The following is a 19,932-nucleotide window of genomic DNA, read 5'->3' as shown; positions in this document are numbered from 1 at the left end:
ACCCCAGTACTCACACAGGAAAAGACTCTATGACTCTATGATAGGAATCAGCGAATGAACTATGGACATGTAAATGTAAAAGTTTGATTGGTAGAATAACTCTCCACCCTCTTTCAACCTTTAATCGCCCCTTTTTCTCTTCGGAATTTTCCATTCAGCTATTCAAAGGCCACGTTCGGACGGAAGGAGAATAGTGAGTTTCGGCATCTAATCTCTACATTGCTACAATTAGATTTGGGTTGTAAGGGTAAGTGCGAAAAGAAATATACAAATATATATTTTATGCTTTCATTTTCCCCCCCAAATGCTGAAGGTTAGTCATTTTTGTTTTTAATTTAGCAATTTAGGTTAACTTACTAACTGACAGTCAGCTCGATTAGCCGTCACCGAGCTAGTTAGGTTAGCTAACACTATCTTACCTAGGTTAGGTTAGCTGTTAAGTTTTAGCGGGAGGCGATTAACTCGTATAACCTTTAGCTAAATGGAATATTTGGTTGCACATTCAGCCTCTGCTATTAGACTGTTAATCAAACCAACGTTTTGTTCTCGTTAACCTAGCCAGCTAGCTTCCTGGTCCTTGGAATAAAGCTAGCTAGAGATACACTAGGTTAGCCAGCTAGCTAGCTAGCTATCGTAAACTATATTATCTCTCTGACCTCAGTAACGCTCGCTAACCAGTTAAGACAAATACGTAGTTAATCTACCTAACCTAGTGTATCGCCGAAATGTTAGCTAAGCATGTTGGCCGCAGTGGGAACCTTTAGGTAGCGAACTGGCTAGCTCTAGCTACGTCAACTAGCTGCCAGACATTGACCAGCAAGTGCGTATTGGCTTGCTAAGCGGCTCTGTAAGTGTTAATACATACGTGCGCATGAATGGCCAAATAAGGCTACAGAGAATGGGCTGTCTATTGTGTCACTAAACTACACCTTAGCTGTGTGGGATGAGTTTACTGTCTCTAAAGTGTACTGTTGGGTAGCTACTATAGGTTAACCATATAGACTTATTGTTGTATCGTTCTCGTTTTGGTTTGCTCCAGATCACCGTGCAACTTCTGAAATCGTCTCACCTCTATCTTGAGAAAAGATCTAAAGTATTTCTCGTCGCTTATCTGCTTTCCTCAGCTTTCTGATATTACACAATGTCTCAACAACAGATCAGGTTTGTACTTAAAATTCTCACTTGTTTTTTCCCCTCGGTTTGCTGCTGCTGATTATTGAATTTCCGTCTCAGTAACCGGCGAGTAGCTCATACAAGCTTTGATAATGCGATTACTGTTCTAATGATTTTTGGTTAAAAAACACTTGATCTCATTTTTTTTAAAATGAAGATAATAATAATAATAATAATAATAATAATAATAATAATACTTTTGAAAAATTTGTACCATGCTCTTAAAATACTGCTTAATCTGTTTGCCTTTATCTGTCTTGTCACTCAGCCTTCCAGCCAAGCTAATCAATGGTGGCATTGCTGGCATTGTTGGGGTTACTTGTGTATTCCCCATTGACCTGGCCAAGACCCGTCTTCAGAATCAGAGAAAAGGTCAACAGGTCTACAAGAACCTGTAAGCAGTCCCCCAAATCTATCCATAGTTTCCACTTCTTAAACATTTAGTTATAGATATGTGACAAGTACAACATTCGAATAATGTACGAGTTGGCATTAGAAATGCTCTTACATGCTGGTGACAGTTGATGTTAACATGTGCTGCCTTGAGTGCAGTCTCGAACATCAATGGCTAATGCCATTTAATTTTGTCATTCAGACAAGCAATTTTTGCCTTTGCTGTGTGATTGTTGAATGTGTGTAAGCAAAGTCCACTTTAATGCTAAGAAGAGAGTTTAGGATGTCTTCTAGGACAACACATGGATGGTCAGCCATTTGTTGGTGTGTAAGAGGAAAGACTAAATTAACCTTCTTTTTCTCTGGGTTTTTTTAGGCTGGATTGTCTTGTCAAAACAGTACAATCAGAGGGGTATTTTGGCATGTACAGAGGTAAAATTCACTCTAAATTGAAGATTATTTTTTTGTTTGTTTTTGTCCCCCCCACAGTATTTTATTTGCTATATAGAGTTCATTAGTGCTATAGTAGAGCATGTTTTTTTTCCTTTAAAAAGGTACACTAAAATTCACTTGGCCGTGGTTCAAAAATAGCTAGAATTGGCTAGCTGGTTTTATACCAAGGTAAACCCCAGACACAATGAATGGTGGTTAATAACAGTGGAACTGTGCAGCTTATGTTGAACATTTATCTGCAAGTTAATTACACTGAAATACAAGCTGCACTTAAAATACATTTTCCTCATCTACAGACAAGACAGTACTATAGGGAAAATTTTTAATTTAAAAAAAAAATTATACTTAGATGATTGGATGAGCTGAAGTTCAAATTTAGTTTGCAGAAAATCAGTACTGTGTAACTTTCTTTGAGGAAATTGGAGCCCATGTTTGTACTGGGTCTCCACTTCTATGAGGAATGCTGTGTTTGCATCTGTTTTTTTCATGTTACAGACGTGGCTCCCCGCTGGGATAGTGAAGGCTAGCCGATTAAGGCGCAGCCACGCTGGAGGCAAATCGTTTTTCATGGTTCTTACTACTCTGCTCCATTATAATTAGGCACCAAGTGTACTTATTTGTTGTATTTATTTTTAAAAAAAAGTTTTTTTTGCTTTTTCTTCATATCCACAATTTTCATTTTTTTACTGTTTCTTTATGCTGTCCTCTCTTTCTACTAACTTCCTTGGCCATGTCCTGTAGAACTTGTCTAACTGATTTCTGACTTTGCTGTTTACTTTCATTTTCTACCTGTCCCTACTTGAGTTCTGTCTGTACATGAGTTTTCTGCATCTGCCACTGTGCCTTGCTCTTTAAGCCAGTGGAATCTTGAACTAGACATGGTCAGTGTATTCTGTCTGCACTGATTTATACCTGTTTACTTGATTTCTAACGTCACTTATTTATTAATTATTTTATCAGTCTAGTTAATTCTGCTTCTTGATTCTCAGCTTTGTCATAATGCCAGATCCCCCTCCATGATCATTACTCAATATTTATACAGGTGTTGCTCATATTATCCTAGTGACAATTTACTTAATTATGAATAATGTTTTTGTTCCATTTTTAAGCCTGATACTGAGTTGTATTTGGGTTAGATTTTGGTGGGGAATTGATATTCTGTGTTGTGAGCAGTGTGGGTGAAGATGTATTGCTGCTTTTGGACTAAGGCTCCATGTTTTTGTCTTTTAGGTGCTGCAGTCAATCTTACACTCGTGACACCTGAAAAGGCCATCAAGCTGGCAGCCAACGACTACTTCCGACATCACCTCTCTAAAGATGGGTGCGTCACCCTATTGCAAATTCTTCAAGCAGTGTTTTGTACATAAAGTCCTGCAGAGAGATGGCCTACAACTGGTAACCTGTCCCTTTTTTATGTTACAGGAAGGGGTTGACTGTATTTAAAGAAATGGTGGCAGGATGTGCTGCAGGCATGTGCCAGGTCATCATTACTACTCCCATGGAGATGCTAAAAATTCAGCTACAGGATGCTGGAAGATTAGGTAACTAGAATCTTTGTCCATTTAATACAGGATTACTAGTATACTACTACATTATTCTCAACACGGCTGTCCTTTGGACCTATACTTAATACATTCTACACACCATATAGTAATATTTTGTATGCATGACAAAAGTGTTTACAGTTTAACTTCCTTGTGCTTCTTGTAGCTGCCCAGCAGAGAATCCCTGGTATCCGGGCCTCAGGTAAACTGGCTCCAACTGCCGCAGTGCTAAGCCGGTCCTATAACACCGGGCCAAGCTCACCTGCAAGAGCCATCTCTGCAACGCAGATTGCCAGAGAGTTGTTGCATGCTCAGGGCATCCAGGGTCTCTACAAGGGCCTAGGTGCTACAATCATGAGGTGAGCACATGTTCACACTGTATGAAATAAGGGAACAAAGATGTGTTTACTTTGGTCACCACAAGCTATTCCTCGGTACATGGACATTTGTGTTCAGTTTTTGTTGAACTGAATGAGATGCCTGTCTTTTCAGAGATGTGCCCTTCTCCATTGTCTACTTCCCTCTTTTTGCTAACCTGAACCGATTGGGTAAGCACTCAGAAGACGACATGGTGCCGTTTTATTGGTCCTTCATTTCTGGCTGTGTTGCTGGCTCTACCGCTGCTGTTGCGGTTAACCCATGTGATGGTTAGTAAGTGCTAAGGGCTCCCCACCCCCACAACATTTAAAAAAAAGCTGGTTTATCCTTTTGCGCGGGCTCATCATTTCCTGTTCTTCTTAAAGTGGTGAAAACCCGGCTGCAATCCCTTAGCAAAGGCAGCAATGAGGAGACTTACACTGGTGTTCTCGACTGTGTGAGGTAATTACTGGTACCACTGAAGGCTTTTAACATGTGCACTTTTAATCCTTTTAATCTTAATCTCAATCAGCAGCACATATTGGGTTGGTAATCTGTGTCTTACCCTTGCTCTGTTTTTCTCTTTTGCAGTAAGATAATGAAGCGGGAAGGGCCATCTGCTTTCCTCAAAGGGGCAGGCTGCAGGGCTCTTGTCATTGCACCTCTTTTTGGCATCGCCCAAGTCATGTACTTTATTGGTGTTGGAGAATTCATTTTAGGCCAGAGCCCCTTTAAACTCTACAATCCTTGAGAAGTCCTCAGGACTGCCTCCAGTCTACTTGATTTTAAACTGAAAACATTTAGGAGATAAACACCAAATATACTTAAGTATACAAATTGTAGAGAGCTTGATGGCTGACATCAACTTCCTGTTCCATCTTCTGGCCTTACTACACTTCCTGTCTGGTTAACTGCCTTATTTGATAGGCTATGGCTAAGATTTTTGCACTTGTTGGTAAGGGCTTTTTTTACCAGAGATTGGTGCTCTACATCCTTCCAGGAGGATCCATAAACATATTCCCCTCAATGAGGAAGAATGGCGTCATATGGACACTATTTAACATGATTGCAAACATTTATATATGTATTATTTTTCTGTAATGTGTTTTGTATCTGTTTTGATGTTAGATGTTTGACCCCATATGCATTACTTCGTAAGTAATTAATGTAATGAGGGCTTACAGTCATGACCCCCCCCCCCCCCAAATGAACTGTGATTTATTTTACATGGTAGCTAAGGTTTGAAATATTTTTCATTCCAACCAATTTTCTGAAGCAACGCAGCACCAATGGTTGCACCGTGGATACTGAGCAGACTAAAAAATTTGTTTTTAATGCATGTCATGAAAAATGTCTGTTACACACTTGAAACATTATTCTTCTGGATTTTATGGACCAGCAATTATTTTGCTCTTAATCAGCTGAAAGTACCATATGCTTCACTACAGTGAACAGGTTCGGGTACAAGGGTTAGGGAAAAAAAAAAATCATATTCATCATGTGTACAGAAACAACTTAAAACCGTTTTTCTTTTTTAACAATAGGGTACCCCATTCTCTTGTATCTATTTTTGGTGAGTCTTTAAAAATAAACTTAAGGTGCCTTTCCTATTTTTAAAGCTGTAACTGCCTGTTCTCAAATTATTTAGTAACAATGGAACATAAGTACATTTATCAAGGAATAATTCAGATGTGTTAGTGATGCTGTTACTTTAAAATTACTGACATTACTACCTAGTAAAGAGGCAGGTAGATATATTGTCTAAGAAGCATCCTCTAGGTTATAAACAGTTGTTTTTGAACACCAGTGTTCAGACAATTGGATGTTGACATCTGTTGGCATTAACCCAGAAACCCTTGTGAATTCCATGCATTACTAAGACTGTTACCATTTAAAGTATTAGTTCATGAAATCTGGTTTGAATTAAAGATTTTAAACAAGTTATTTTTCTTCACAATTCCAGTTTGTAGTCACTATTTGAGGAGGACCAGTGTATGCCTTTTTAAAGCAGCTTATATTTAGATATTGTTACAAAACTGAAATTACAACTGGATTCTTTTAAGCATCCGGCAACCATTTGAATATGACCTAAATAACTAAATTTTGATTTAGGAGGCATCTCAAACTTGCAAAATACACAGTTATGTATCTTTATGATTACAGTTTACAGCATATCTAGGCAGGAGAGCCATATCAAAAGGCTTGTGCTGTTTAAGTCTGCACAAATGTCCAGAGAGGCAGTCGATACACAGTTGTGTTCATGTGACTTGAGTAAGGAGTAACAAGCAGTGATCTTAGGAGAGCTTTGAAACCTTATGATAGCCATATCACTTTGAGCATTCAAACCTGGCACTCCTTATTTTGACAGTTTAGTATCAGTGATATGCAAAGAATATGTAGTTGCACACGGATGACAAAGCAATTTTTAGCTTCAAAATAATGAAGATGGCACTCGAACCTGCAAAGGGTGTTTGCAGGCAATAGTCTTAACTAAGTTGAAGTCCTTAAGCAAAAGGATTAACAGTTAAAATATTCACAGACTACTACAAGTAACCGATGGCCTGTGTGTCAGTGTAAGGAGGTGCAATTTTGTAACGCTATCAAATATTATAGCTGCCTTCATTTTAGAACTATGGTGTCATGATACATCAGCTTGTGCTTTCCAACAGGGATGACCATAATTCACATGCAAACAGCTTGTTTACAGAGCATGATTCATCATCTAAACTCAACCAATTACAACAGCAGACAGGCTAGATTTATGTAATGAATATTACAAGCAGCTGAGGAGAAAGGATTCAGTAGTTTGCTTGTTTTTTTACATACAGTATTTACAGTACCAATCCAGCAGCAAACTGCATAGAAAGGTGAGAAGAGAAGAGTATCAATGGAAGTTTGCCAATGCTAAGAGATTTTGTACTTAGTAATTCTTATACTACCCATAAACATGTAATTGTACAAATCTTCCAGATAAATAAAATACAAAAAATAAGGTCAAAAGTTATTAATATGATTACATTGACAATTCATGAATTGGTGGCACAGTCCACACAATGAATATTATTAAACAAACCAATAAAATTAGAACTTTGAAACGATATCTTACAACACACTGCCTGATTTGAGCTTTCATCATTCTCAAAACCAGATTTGTTGTCTCAGTGAGGTCAAGACAGTCTTTCTTGAAGAGAGCCCTTTACCACCTAAATTACTTCCCGGTTGTTCCGAATAGCACAGCATAGAACCATACTGAAGATCATGCCAATTATCTGTATAGAAAACAGTATACATGTTACATGAGTGATGTATGATAAAAACAAGTAAACAGCTATATTTTCAGATTGAAGATAACATGACATGAAACAGATTTAGGATCTTACCATAAGTCCTGCAATACCGATACCCACATATCCAATGATTAAGAGTTTTTCATTGAACAAGTCATGGATAGCTTTAGTACAGTCCTGGGGGAACATGTTTCATGATTTTGAGTTCATTTCTTACTACATCAGGTACACTTTTTTTAATGAGGATTCAAGCACACTCTCATTTTAGCAGTTGATCGATGTGACTGCTCAACTACTATAAATCAAACAGCTGGCATCTGTCCCACTGGGCTTACAGACTTCCCCACTGTTTGTTCCCCCTCTCTCTAATCTTCCACACCAGTTCATCATCACCTCGCTGCTCTAAGCACAACAGGGTCATTACTGCCATCTGCTGGACTGAACAGGGATGTATTACAGAACTAAGGACGGTTACATATACACTGCCTGGCCAAACAAAAGGTCACTATCTGCAAATAGGTAAGAGCCTCCCATTGGATAGTGAGTAGCTTCTCATTTGTTAAACAACCATGTCGAAAGACACATCCTGTGGTCGTGGAAAAGATGTTAATCTGTTTCAGAAGGGTCAAATTATTGGCATGCATCAAGCAGAGAAAACATATAAGGAGATTGCTGAAACTACTAAAATTGGGTTAAGAACTGTCCAACGCATTATTAAAAAGTAGAAGGACGGTAGAGAAACATCATATTCAAGAAAGGAATGTGGTCAGAAAAAAATCTTGAATGATCGTGATCGGCGATCACTTAAACGTGTGGTGGAATCAAATCGTAGAAAAACCACAGTAGAACTCAGGGATATGTTTAATAGTGAAAGTAAGAGCATTTCCACACAATGCAAAGGGAACTCAAGGGATAGGGACTAAACAGCTGTGTAGCCTTAAGAAAGCCACTTGTCAGTGAGGCTAACCGGCAAGAAACGGCTTCAAGTTGCCAGGGAGCATAAAGATTGGACTCTGGAGCAATGGAACAAGATCATGTGGTCTGATGAGTCCAGATTTACCCTGTTCCAGAGTGATTGGCGCCTCAGGGTAAGAACAGAGGTGGCTGAAGTGATGCACCCATCATGTCTAGTGCCTGTGGGGGCAGCGCTATGATCTGGGGTTGCTGCAGTTGGTCAGGTTTAGGTTCTGCAACGTTATGTGCCCAAAGAATGAGGTCAGCTGACTACCTGAATATTCTGAACGACCAGGTTATTCCATCAATGGATTTTTTTTCTTCCCTGATGGCATGGGCATATTCCAAGATGACAATGCCAGGATTTATCAGGCTCGAATTGTGAAAGAGTGGTTCAGGCAGCATGAGACATCATTTTCACACATGGATTGGCCGCCACAGAGTCCAGACCTGAATCCCATTGAGAATCTTTGGGGTGTGCTGGAGAATACTTTGCACAGTGGTCCAAATCTCCCATCATCAATACAAGATCTTGGGGAAAAATTCATGCAACTCTGGACAGAAATAAATGTTGTGACATTGCAGAAGCTTGTGGAAACGATGCCACAGCGAATACATGCCGTAATCAAAGCTAAAGGTGGTCCAATGAAATATTAGAGGGTGTGACAAATTTTTTTTGGCCAGGCAGTGTCTCTCATTCATCATTGGACAGACATTGTCCCTTACAGTACACCACACCAAATTATATATATTTAATAAAATGATGAATGAGATGCATGTAACCATCATTAGTACTGTCAGCAACAACTGAAGGGACAACAAATATTTTTTTTAATTATTATTTTTAAATTAATATTAACTCCTAGTTAATAAAACTAAACACGAATGTAATAGAAAAATACAAAAAACTGCATTATTTAAGAAGTGAATCATAGTGGAAAGGTGTTTTTTGTCTTCAATAATTTAGTTTGAAATTGGCCTTCTATCCTGACAGCATAACATGCTAGAGCTAGAACAAGCACTATGGGTTGTGTAGTAGTACAGGTACAGGTGGTCACTGTAATATAACAGCTATGTAAAGTTTCATATATAAGTTTTTGTCTGTTTGTTTTTTTGTTTTTTTTGGCTGTTTAGTGCATTTTTGGGCAATTTTCCTTTCAATGTGCCTGCCTTCCACTAATCCCATCAATGAGCTGCAGCTTTCATCATGCACACCCACCAGTCAGACAATTCTAACAGCCTTGAAAAAAAAAAAACAAAAAAAAAAAACCAAAACTCATATTAACAGGAAAATAATATGTATATGTATTTCTTTTAACTGAGTTAGTCCAAGGACATTGGGACATTTATTTCTACAATTTTAAGGGTTCTGAAGCCCTGTAATACTCTGACTACATTAATGTAATAAATCCAAGTCATAGAAATTACCTTGGGCTCAGAGTCAGCATTAGGACACAATGAAGGGTTATTTCTATTCCAGCAGCACTTAAGCTGTAAGGTAAAGCAAGGTAAGTTTCTTGTATAACACATTTTATACACAAAGGCAATTCTAAATGCTTTACATAAATAAGAATAAAAGCATACAGTGCATAAATGGACAAAGGAACTGAATACAAAAATAGATAAATATATCAAATGAATGAATCAATTATTTAAACAATAATTCACAGTGATTATAAATAAATCATAGGTACAAGAACAAAAGAAACAGGAAAAGGCCTAGAAATGTAATCAGGTGAAAAACACTTCAACTTGGAAAAACTTGTTTGTTATAGTAGCAGATTATAAATAGAAATGTTATACATACAATGTCCTGGTATGTGGTGCTGCTGTTGTCAGCTACTTTGTTGATAGTGATCTCAGTAATAATCTGAAAAATAAATAAATAAATCAATCACAGAGAACTGAGTCTCAGTCAGAGTCTGGTTATGCTGTCATGAGCTGATATTAACATTTGGACTCAAACAAATAACATACTACTATTGATTTTCCCAGTGAATCAATTACCTTATCTTTGTTCAAGAAGCCAAAAACTCCTGCAGCAGCTTCTGCACCAAAAATTACCAAAAGACAGGCAAAGAACTAGAAAACAGATAGAAGTCACATTTAAGCACCATCTCATAAGTGTAACTCTCAAACTGTGAAACTGAGCTAATGAGGTGAATGAAATGCCTTCATATCCTGCAACAAACGTTAAAACTTCAAAGAACGTCAAACATGGCAAAAATACATTAATAAAAGGGGGCTGGCTTTCCCCACTAACCACCATTCAATCATTTAACAAGGTAGTGTTTGGTGACTCAGAGGTCAGTGCAGATCACGGCTCTTACCCACCGATCCCAAAAGACACTGCGATTCCCTCACAGCTCCACAGCAGCCAAAGAAGCCCACCAACATCATAATGCCTCCCACTCCAATCAGAATATACACGGCTGGGAAGAGAAGACAGGGCAGATGCAGGACCTTCAACATCTAACCTACCACGTGTGAGTTTCTCTTTTCACTTTACATTCAGTTTAAATGATCTTCTGAATGCAGTAGTGGTCTATAATTCACCCATATGTATATTTTACACTTTTTACATATTTCAAGTAAAGATCTGAATTTGTCTGAATGAATTTGTCTAAATCCTGAAAAAACTGAAAGGTAAATTAACTGACAATATGGATACACAAGACTGGTCAAACAATAAAAAACACTGACATTAATAATATACCAAACTTTTAGCAAACCATTTTATTGATATTGTTATATATGAGGAAACTTTATTGCCTTAACAAAAACATGAGGGGAGTTATTCATTTACTCACACATTACTTATTAGTTTAACTTATTAACTTTCATCTGTGAGAACATTCAAACTTATGGCAATTTCGCAAGGTCAGTACTAGGAGAAATAACATCCTTAACAAGAAACAAAAAGGGGAACACAAGCCATCTGGCTAGCTTTACTGGCAACATAGTGTGTTCCATTACATACATGCTGCATCAAGAGCAGGTGTTTGTGGTAAGGCGAATAAAAATGAAAGCTGCTTTTTAAAATACATTTAGCAGGTAATTGCTGACAAAAAAGTGTTTCACTTTGAGTATCAGGTGCTTCCCTGCTGCACATTGAGGACGACTACACCAGAGAGCACAAAATACACACCCAGTGAACCAGTACTGTGTTGGTTTAAACTGCTTTGCATTTTCCCTAACAGTGCTGTGGGTTTGGGAGAGTGTACTGCTGTGTGTAAAACAGGGCTCCTCACAACAGAGTCACCACAAAGCAGAAGCCCTCACAGACATCCCTGCAGTAGAAACAAACCAGTCATTGTGTACACAACACACTCAACCTCATATGGCCAACACAAGCTTACACTGTACTCCACTGAAATGCTAATCTTATTTACAACAGGTCTCTACTGCATACTTTTAATGGAGACTAAACTACACATTACAGCACAGAATTAATTAAACATAGATAGAAAGGGTTTCTATAGTATATTATTACAGTTTGGTCATGTTTGGTCATCAGTTAAATTAAAATGAGGACTCAATCTTTTACAGTCATTGCTGCTACTTTGTGTTTCAGTTTGATTTTAACAGAAGAAAGTCTTTGCTTTCTTTACAGTTTCACTTCGTTTTGCATGGTGACTCAATCCTTCACCTCTTGCTTCTGCAAAGCTCAATTTAGGCCCTCCTCCCCACTCCTCTGCCGTAAGTGACCACATCCTCTGCCATGGCAACCAGTCCCTCATGGCCAGCACAAGCCACAGGAGATACTGCTGTTCCAGAGGACAACTCTGTTGAGGATGCGCAACAAGAACTCCTAGCTCCTCTGAGGATGCTGTTGCTAAGATGGCATCATCTCCCCGCAGGCGAACTACATTCCCTTGCCACCAACTTTACATTAGAGTTCAACAGGAGCCATAATAACTAATGATGAGAAAGACATGCTAGTTCTCTTAGATGAGCAACAATAATGCAGAAAACAAAGAAAGTGAACCCAAGGGCAAGTGAACATTTCAATCGAAAAATATACTGACCATGTTGCCTTCTAATAGGCCAAAATAGTCTGATCTTGGCCTAAGTGTTGCTTTGGAATTGGTTTCAGTTAAGCTGAAACTGCAAACTGCCCTGTTTTGCCTTTTGTTTTCAAATCAAATGAAGGAGACTTTCTCAGGAAAGGGGTTTGTGGAACGGCGGCAAAGAAAGTTTCCACAGTTCCATCAAGGCTGAAGAAGGACTTCTGACACTTTACACTCTGGTTTAATTAAAACCCAGGGGAGATGGCAGAGAGAGTTGTTGTTTTCCTTCATACAACATGAAGGAAAGGAGACTAAAAATGAGTCCACTGTGAGTCTAAAGGCAGAGAGAATCAATATACCTATATATATACCTATAGAGCACCACACAGACAGAAAACATTTTGGTCTATGTAAAAACTTCTTGTGCACTTCAGATATATAGCCCTGCCCTGCAAACAACTTGAGAGACTTTATTGATGATCTCAGCAATAAACAAATTCAGTGGGCTTTATCTGTGAGAAGGTATGGAAATAGGTAGGTGTGCTCTATGTACTCTGTGTATGCTTCAATGACTGCATGAGCTCATCAGCAAGTGGAGGAGAGCGAATGAAAAGACAGTCACCTGAAAAGAATGTTGCAGCATCATGAAAGACATCTCTGTCTGGTCCTGGCATGGTCCCTACCAGTCTTTAGTCTGCTAACTTATACAAGTTATGATATTTACACTGTATCCACAGTTCTAATCAGTAGGTCAAACTAGCCATGCTATCAAACGTTCTGCATTTTAATCAAACATGCTAAACCAGCCTAGAGGCTCTATAGTTTACATTTTGCAATGGCATGTTCACATGTGAGAAAATTAACTTTTTATAAACTGTTTAAGAACAATACAAATTTCTTATTTGAGATGATACTATAAAAATAGCAAAATTATGACACTGAGATCATACTATAAAAATAGGACTTTATATGAAATAAATACTGACACATTGGCGGGGCTATTGCCTTAGCACTAAGCTCATATTTTAATGCCAATCTTCAGATTTGGCCAAAAACACAAATTAATACTCTGAAGACAAATGCTACATTGCTATAAAAGAAAAACAAGCTAGTGGGAAACCTGCATATACTGTTGACTTATTCCAGGGAAGAAAACCAAACGTCTCTTTCATGTTAGGTTAGGCCAAGCCTGAGAAGTAATTGTGATGGCTTCACAATACCAGTTCAGTGACTAATTATGATCTGAGGGACACTGAAACCAAATGGTATGGCACAGATGTTCACAGGATATTACTATACAAAGAATCTCTTGCACTGACTCTGTGTCTGGCATGAAAAAAAGTTTTTTTCTGCCCCTAAAATGTTTGACTCGTTCCACATCCTTACTCTTTACAAATATCACATATTGTCTGTAGGAACACAAGCAATTTCTGTCTAAATTAGAACTTTCATTAAATATTCTGTTTCTCCACACAGACCTCCACTACAAACACACAACACTCTCGAAGGCACCAGCTGTTTTGTGTAAGTACCTTGAGTTATATATATACATACACACACACACACACACACACACACACACACACACAGCATCCGGAAAGTATTCACAGCGCTTCACTTTTTCCACATTTTGTTATGTTACAGCCTTATTCCAAAATGGATTAAATTGTTTTTTTTTTTGCCCTTAAAAATCTACACACAATACCGCATAATGACAAAGCGGAAAAAGTTTGTTTGGAATTGTTACAAATTTATTAAAAATAAAAACAAAACAAAAAATCACATGTACATAAGTATTTACAGCCTTTGCTCAATACTTTGTTGAAGCACCTTTGGCAGCAATTACAGCCTCAAGTCTTTTTGAGTATGATGCTACAAGATTGGCCCAGCTATTTTTGGGCAGTTTCTCCCAGTCTTTTTTGTAGAACCTCCCAAGCTCCATCAGGTTGTATGGGGAGCATCGGGGCACAGCCATTTTCAGATCTCTCCAGAGATGTTCAATCAGGTTCAATCAGGTTCAAGTCTGGGTAATGGCTGGGCCATTCAAGAACATTCACAGAGTTGTCCTGAAGCCAGTCCTTTGTTATCTTAGCTGTGTGCTTAGGTCGTTATCCTGTTGGAAGATGAACCTTCACCCCAGTCTGAGGTCCAGAGTGCTCTGGAGCAGGTTTTCTTCAAGGATGTCTCGGAGGTCTACAGACAATTTCTTGGAGTTCATGGCTTGGTTTGTGCTCTGACATGTACTATCAACTATGGGACCTTATATAGACAGGTGTGTTCCTTTCCAAATCATGTCCAGTCAACTGGATTTACAACAGGTGGACTCCAATCAAGTTGTCGAAACAACTGAAGGATGATCAGTGGAAACAGGATGCACCTGAGCTCAATTTTGAGTGTCATGGCAAAGGCTGTGAATACTTATGTACATGTGATTTTTTTGGTTTTTTATTTTTAATAAATTTGCAACAATTCCAAACAATTTTTTTTCACTTTGTCATTATGGGATATTGTGTGTAGAATTGTGAGGGACAAAATGAATTTAATCAATTTTGGAATAAGGCTGTAACATAACATAAAATGTGGAAAAAGTGAAGCACTGTGAATACTTTCTGGATGCACTGTGTATATATATAGTGTACACAAAAATACACAGTGTAAGTATAACTACCCAAGAGACCGTTCTTTTGCCATGATAACTCACATACAGTTACCCCAGTAACCCCAGGTCTCTCTCCATTTCCAGGGCTTTAAAGCATAGAAGGTCTAGCAGCTAATTAGTCTGAAAGTAAAAGACTTTGTCAAGTACTGGTCTATGACTAGGATCCCCTGCACAAATTCAAACCCTAACCATTCAAAATCTGAAAGAAAACCTCTCTCTGATCAACACCTAAATGGATCTTGTAGACTAATGAAACAGAGACAAAAATGAATGAGGCAAGCGGATAGGGACACACTGCCTCTCGATCGGTCCTCACTCAGTAGCTCAGTCTGCAGGAGGTAGAGAATACTAGGGCCAAAAAGAAAATAGCCCTTTTCCACTTCATAGGTTCTCTCCTTTTGAGAGATATTTAGTCAAAGCTGGATTTATCAGGTTATTCCCTCATTCATCATGACTAAGTGTAATATTGGCTGCCCATCCCCAATACAGAGCACACAGTGACATGACCATACAAAAAAGCTCCAAATTATTATTATCAACCTGATTATAACAGATTATTAACCAGACTGTAATGCAAATATTTTCATTAAAAAAACTTTCCATCTGATGTTAGAATATTGCCTTGGGCCAATATGACACCAGTCAGTTAGATCAGATAAGTATCAGGTCAGTGGTTACTGTATAATATGTTATCAGTGATGGATCTGACTGAAAAATATTAGAAACAACACACCTGGGAAAAGACAACATTTATACCATTTACCATCACTGTTTCAACAGGATGACAGAAGGTATTTTATATGGAAGGTATTACTTTCTTCTAATAAAACAGTACTTGATTTGGTGCATAACATTACAGACAAAAAAATATATATTTCTCCTATCTTTGAGAATCACAGCAGCTAACTGCCATAAGCTACTTACCTATAAAAAAGGCTGGAACTCCATCTTCATTCAAGAATGAGGTTGTACTGGGATCAAACCTCAGCCACAACCCCACTGCCAACACCAGCGAACCCGAGAGCTGGATACCAAATGAGAAATATTGAACGTCAGTGATGGGCAGCTGTAACATCTTGTCCAATTTTCGGCCATCATCCAATACATACTTCAGATGATCTGAACTACTTTCAATATTCCCACTTTTATATCAAAAGGGCACCCTTAGCAGACAGGCTGAAAAATCCCAAATTAACTGACCAGGAGCTTTTTCCTTTTAAGAATCTACATTCTAGTGTCCTAGGTTGACACCATCTTGACACTCATTTTTGTTTCCCTGGTAAAGCTCATGACAGAAAATCCTTGGGTAATACTGCCTCTATAAGAGCTCTAAGATAAATATCAGTTTCATACTGCCTAAACATAACATCGTGTATTTGACATCCATAAAGAAAGACATTTGGTTAAGTGTTTTCAAATATCTTAGTTCTCCATCAATCTCTTAGAAAGAAATGTATGAGAACCAGTATGTGCCAAAATGTCATTAGTAATTTATGTTTGCTGCAATCCACTAATCATAGAACACCAAAAATAAAAATGAAAATACTGGCCCAAGTTTGACTAGATTGTCCATGGAAATGTTCAACAGTTTTTTCGTGTTCTTAACCTAGTTGTACTTTGTGTGCAGTGTTGCAACATTCTCATCTGTCTCCTGGCAGGAATGATGCAGACAAGGATTTACGTCACAATGTAGCCTAAGACTCTTTGTAACAGTCTGAAACAGCCTATTCCGGCCCTCAACATCCCACAGATAAATGGGTGAAAAAGAGGTGAACTGTTAAAGCTTTTGTGTGTACCCAATGACACACCTCCTGACTAGCCCTATGACATACCCTTTATGGGATCCTATGGTGTGCCCTATGATCCTCCCCACTGTATCCACCACTCCCCCTTGCAGTTCTCAACAGGCAGGCTGTACCAGTCTCACAGGCCTTTCGTAAGTCCGGCTGGAATCCTCCATGCCTTGGTACTGACCCCACAACACCCCTCTGAAAACCAAATGACCCTCACCATATCAAAAAAATGTGTTTGTAATATTGTGAAAAAAAGGTAATATTGTATAAAAGGTAATATTGTAAAAAAACCCAGCCAATTTGAAGCTTTATGTGTGCACCCTATGACACACCTTATTACATACCCTCTGTGATGCGCCCTCTGTGATGTGCCATCTATGACGCACCCTCTGTGACGCACCCTCTGTGACGCACCCTCTGTGATAATCTCTATGATCCCCATCACTGTATTCATCACTCCCCATTGTAGTGATCAGCAGGCAGGCTGTGCCAGTCTCACGGGCCTTTCGTCATTCTGGCTGGAATCCTCCATGCCTTGGTATTGACCCCACAACCCCCTCTATACCCAGTCCCGCCTCCCTTCCAGCCACTATGCCAAATGGCCAAAAACAACGGTCCACTTCTTTGCCTGTCCATTCTGAGACAAAGGCATCGCTATCTATCGCTGTGACACCACTCTACAGATAACCAATGACTGCGGCCACTGCACCCTTCATTACAGTTTTGTTATATAGGCCACTTGAGCAGATTTAATTTGACAGCTTCATTAGTGCAGTGATAAAACCATCATGTCAAAAAGAGTGAGAGGTGCAAAAACTGCACAAGGGTGGTCATTGGGAAGTTTCTTTGATATGTGAAGTAACTGGAATGGAAATATTAAATGGAATGAAATTCATAAAATCAGTAAATGTAACTCTTTATAATAGCCCATTTAAGAATATAGTCTAATTCAATAGCTGAAAGGTGATAAAAGACTTTAATTAGGAAATGAATGGTTAGAAGAATGTTATGTGCAGTGAGTTTAAATTATTTCCTTTTCAACTTTCTAGAAGCTCTGATAACTTCAAGAGTCAACACCTTTTCACTGACAGTATGAACATTTGAGTCAGTTTCATCATAAGTTTGAGAGTTTTGATATTTTTATAATATATAAATATGTTCATTTTTTTGTCAAATAGAAAAAGGCATTTCATTAACAAGAACTTCAGAGATAAATGCTCAATAGTGAAAACTGGTCTACAAGATTGTTTAAAACAGAAACACTTCTAGTGTGCAGTATAGCAGTGTGATAGCGATAAGTGGATGTGCGCTGAAATGAGCCGTGAAGTTTCCATCACTCAGAAGCTAAATTAAATCTGCATTTGCTTGTTTGCAGGTGACTTCCTGTGTCACATTACCATTTTTACTGGGGACTGGCTTATTTTATTTCAGTGATATGACTGAGGACCATTGTTAGACCATTGTTGGAGTCAGTGGTTGAGTTTAAATGCTCAATTAAATGTTAATCGTTATCACTAAACATTGAGAAATTTCAGTTGTATTCCAACTGGCACTGTAACATGGTCCTGAAATACAGACAGGCTCCATCATGAAAACTTATCATAACCCTTAACTGCTCATTTGAGCTTTTTTCAGAGCTCTAATATTGTATCCTGGTATTTATGAAACAACAGTCAGCAAAACTCATATCTTAGGGACCTTGAGGTATAAATTGCAAAAAATGTGATATTCTTTATACATCAAGATGCTTATGTGACCTTATTAATAACTAAATTAATTTAAATTTGACAAATTTAAATTTAAAAATGACAATAATAAAAAGCTTATGGTTTGATCATAAATAATAGTTACTATAATTTAAATATTGGACCTACATTTGGTCTTAAGAATATCTGGCATGTAAAAACAGAATTAGGGTGCATTAAACAAGCAGTATTTAATAAATCTTTTAATATTTAATGATTTGTTCATCAGCCATAGGGTCCTGAAGAAAAACCAGTTGAGGAATGAACACTATACTTTAAAGCAGTTTGTATTCTTGATTTCACCAAAATAGGTAATGAAATAAATGTATATAACTTCCTGCTGATAAAACCATATTTATGAATCACGCCAGTTCAGTAACGACTTGTGCAAATGAACTTTGTCAGGCTTAGAGGCGTGTAAATTTACCTTAAAACAGCCGAGTGTTCCGCACCTGAGCTAAGGAGGAAGTGTCACAACTGACCGTTACTGACTTTCACTTTTCCTTAGAACTGTGTGTGCAATCATACAGAGCAAAACACAGAACATGCAGCGAAGACTGCAGTCGTGGTCCATGAACTGGATTTTGAGACACTTCTGGAATCTATGGGACCCTTTCAAATCTGGCACATCGATTACGGTCTTCAGAAGCTAAAACAATATGAATAACATTAGAACAGGAAAACTATGAGCACACTAAAAGAAAGTGGTCGAAACAGATCTATACTGCCTTAGCTAGCAAGCTAATGAAAAGCCACCTTTCGCATCACGAAGCAACACCGCACTAAAGGGTCTTGGTAACCCTCTGCTTCTCTCGCAAATTGTCTTAGACTTTTATCAACTTACTGACTAGCTAAACTAATACTGTTGCTAGCGAACATTATGGCCAGTAAGGCGATTCAGAACTGGACCACAAAAACACGAAATTCTTTCGGCAAATATCTTTAGTTCTTAAAGAGAGGGAATTTGAGATGTAAAATGCTTTAAAAGGCTAGAATGTATGCTCCAGATGAGTCTACTGTTGAATTATCGCTAGCAAACCATGTGAATTTCTGATGTACAAGTCTCACACAAACACATGCATGTAACTGCGGGTTAATGTTATTTCAGGTAATGGTGTGGTTCATGCACCTGTCATGTGTAAACTATCAAATAACCTGACCTAACAATATTTTTATGCGAGAGGCACACTTACCCAGAATATGAAATTGAAGACGAAAAGAAGATATTTGACACATTTCATGCCCCCTTGTACTTTGCTCATTTTGCCGGTTGTTACGTCCTGTGCGTCCTCCGTTTCGACAAAAAAATATTTATTTAAGTCACCGAGTTAATCTTCAACTGGAACTACACAAACAACTAGCTAGTTACGACCATTAAGGCGAAACTAAGGTCAAACAGTGCTCTCCTCCTGCGAAAATCCACCAAGCATCCTATCAGCAACGCCCATTGGGTTAGCGCAAGGCGCGCGCACAACGCACGCGATTTTAAGATTTGTTTACTTAAACTTAGTAGACGCTTGATAGTATATGTCTAACCTATTTTTCACGCATTTTTTTAAATTAA

General features: G+C 38.3%; 2 protein-coding genes and 1 long non-coding RNA gene across 9 annotated transcripts; 2 read left to right on the top strand and 1 right to left on the bottom strand.

Moving 5' to 3' along the window:
* The first annotated feature begins 81 nt into the window (after positions 1–81).
* Positions 82–5,545, top strand: slc25a55a (solute carrier family 25 member 55a). 5 transcript variants are annotated; one of them, XM_081718146.1, is made up of 10 exons: positions 82–193; positions 1,040–1,161; positions 1,442–1,567; positions 1,943–1,998; positions 3,250–3,340; positions 3,442–3,560; positions 3,730–3,922; positions 4,056–4,210; positions 4,307–4,382; positions 4,512–5,545. In XM_081718146.1, exons 2-10 carry the CDS (start codon positions 1,142–1,144, stop codon positions 4,669–4,671), a joined length of 996 nt encoding a protein of 331 aa, XP_081574272.1. In that variant the 5' UTR covers positions 82–193; positions 1,040–1,141; the 3' UTR covers positions 4,672–5,545. The 5 variants fall into 5 exon arrangements, with proteins under 5 accessions (XP_081574272.1, XP_026874992.2, XP_081574271.1 ...); XM_027019191.3 differs by having other exon boundaries at positions 95–247; XM_081718145.1 differs by having other exon boundaries at positions 190–313.
* Positions 5,233–19,803, bottom strand: tspan2a (tetraspanin 2a). Its single transcript, XM_027019194.3, has 8 exons — positions 19,562–19,803; positions 15,755–15,854; positions 10,496–10,593; positions 10,169–10,243; positions 9,969–10,031; positions 9,590–9,652; positions 7,301–7,384; positions 5,233–7,189 (listed from the first exon to the last, which is right to left on the bottom strand). Exons 1-8 carry the CDS (start codon positions 19,628–19,630, stop codon positions 7,124–7,126), a joined length of 618 nt encoding a protein of 205 aa, XP_026874995.1. The 5' UTR covers positions 19,631–19,803; the 3' UTR covers positions 5,233–7,123.
* Positions 10,513–15,737, top strand: LOC113583083 (uncharacterized). Of its 3 annotated transcripts, none has more exons than XR_014124627.1 (4): positions 10,523–10,647; positions 11,775–11,860; positions 13,648–13,695; positions 14,264–15,737. It is a non-coding gene; the product is annotated as an uncharacterized LOC113583083 (long non-coding RNA). The 3 variants fall into 3 exon arrangements; XR_014124626.1 differs by having other exon boundaries at positions 11,775–12,705; XR_014124625.1 differs by lacking the exon at positions 11,775–11,860 and having other exon boundaries at positions 10,513–10,647.
* Positions 19,804–19,932: the final 129 nt, after the last annotated feature.

The sequence above is a fragment of the Electrophorus electricus genome, chromosome 7 (assembly GCF_041902795.1).
Source record: "Electrophorus electricus isolate QZ-2024a chromosome 7, ASM4190279v1, whole genome shotgun sequence".
In the NCBI taxonomy this organism is placed as follows: domain Eukaryota; kingdom Metazoa; phylum Chordata; class Actinopteri; order Gymnotiformes; family Gymnotidae; genus Electrophorus; species Electrophorus electricus.
The sequence above is the reverse complement of the archived record's forward strand: the minus strand, read 5'-3'. Positions and strand labels throughout refer to the sequence as shown.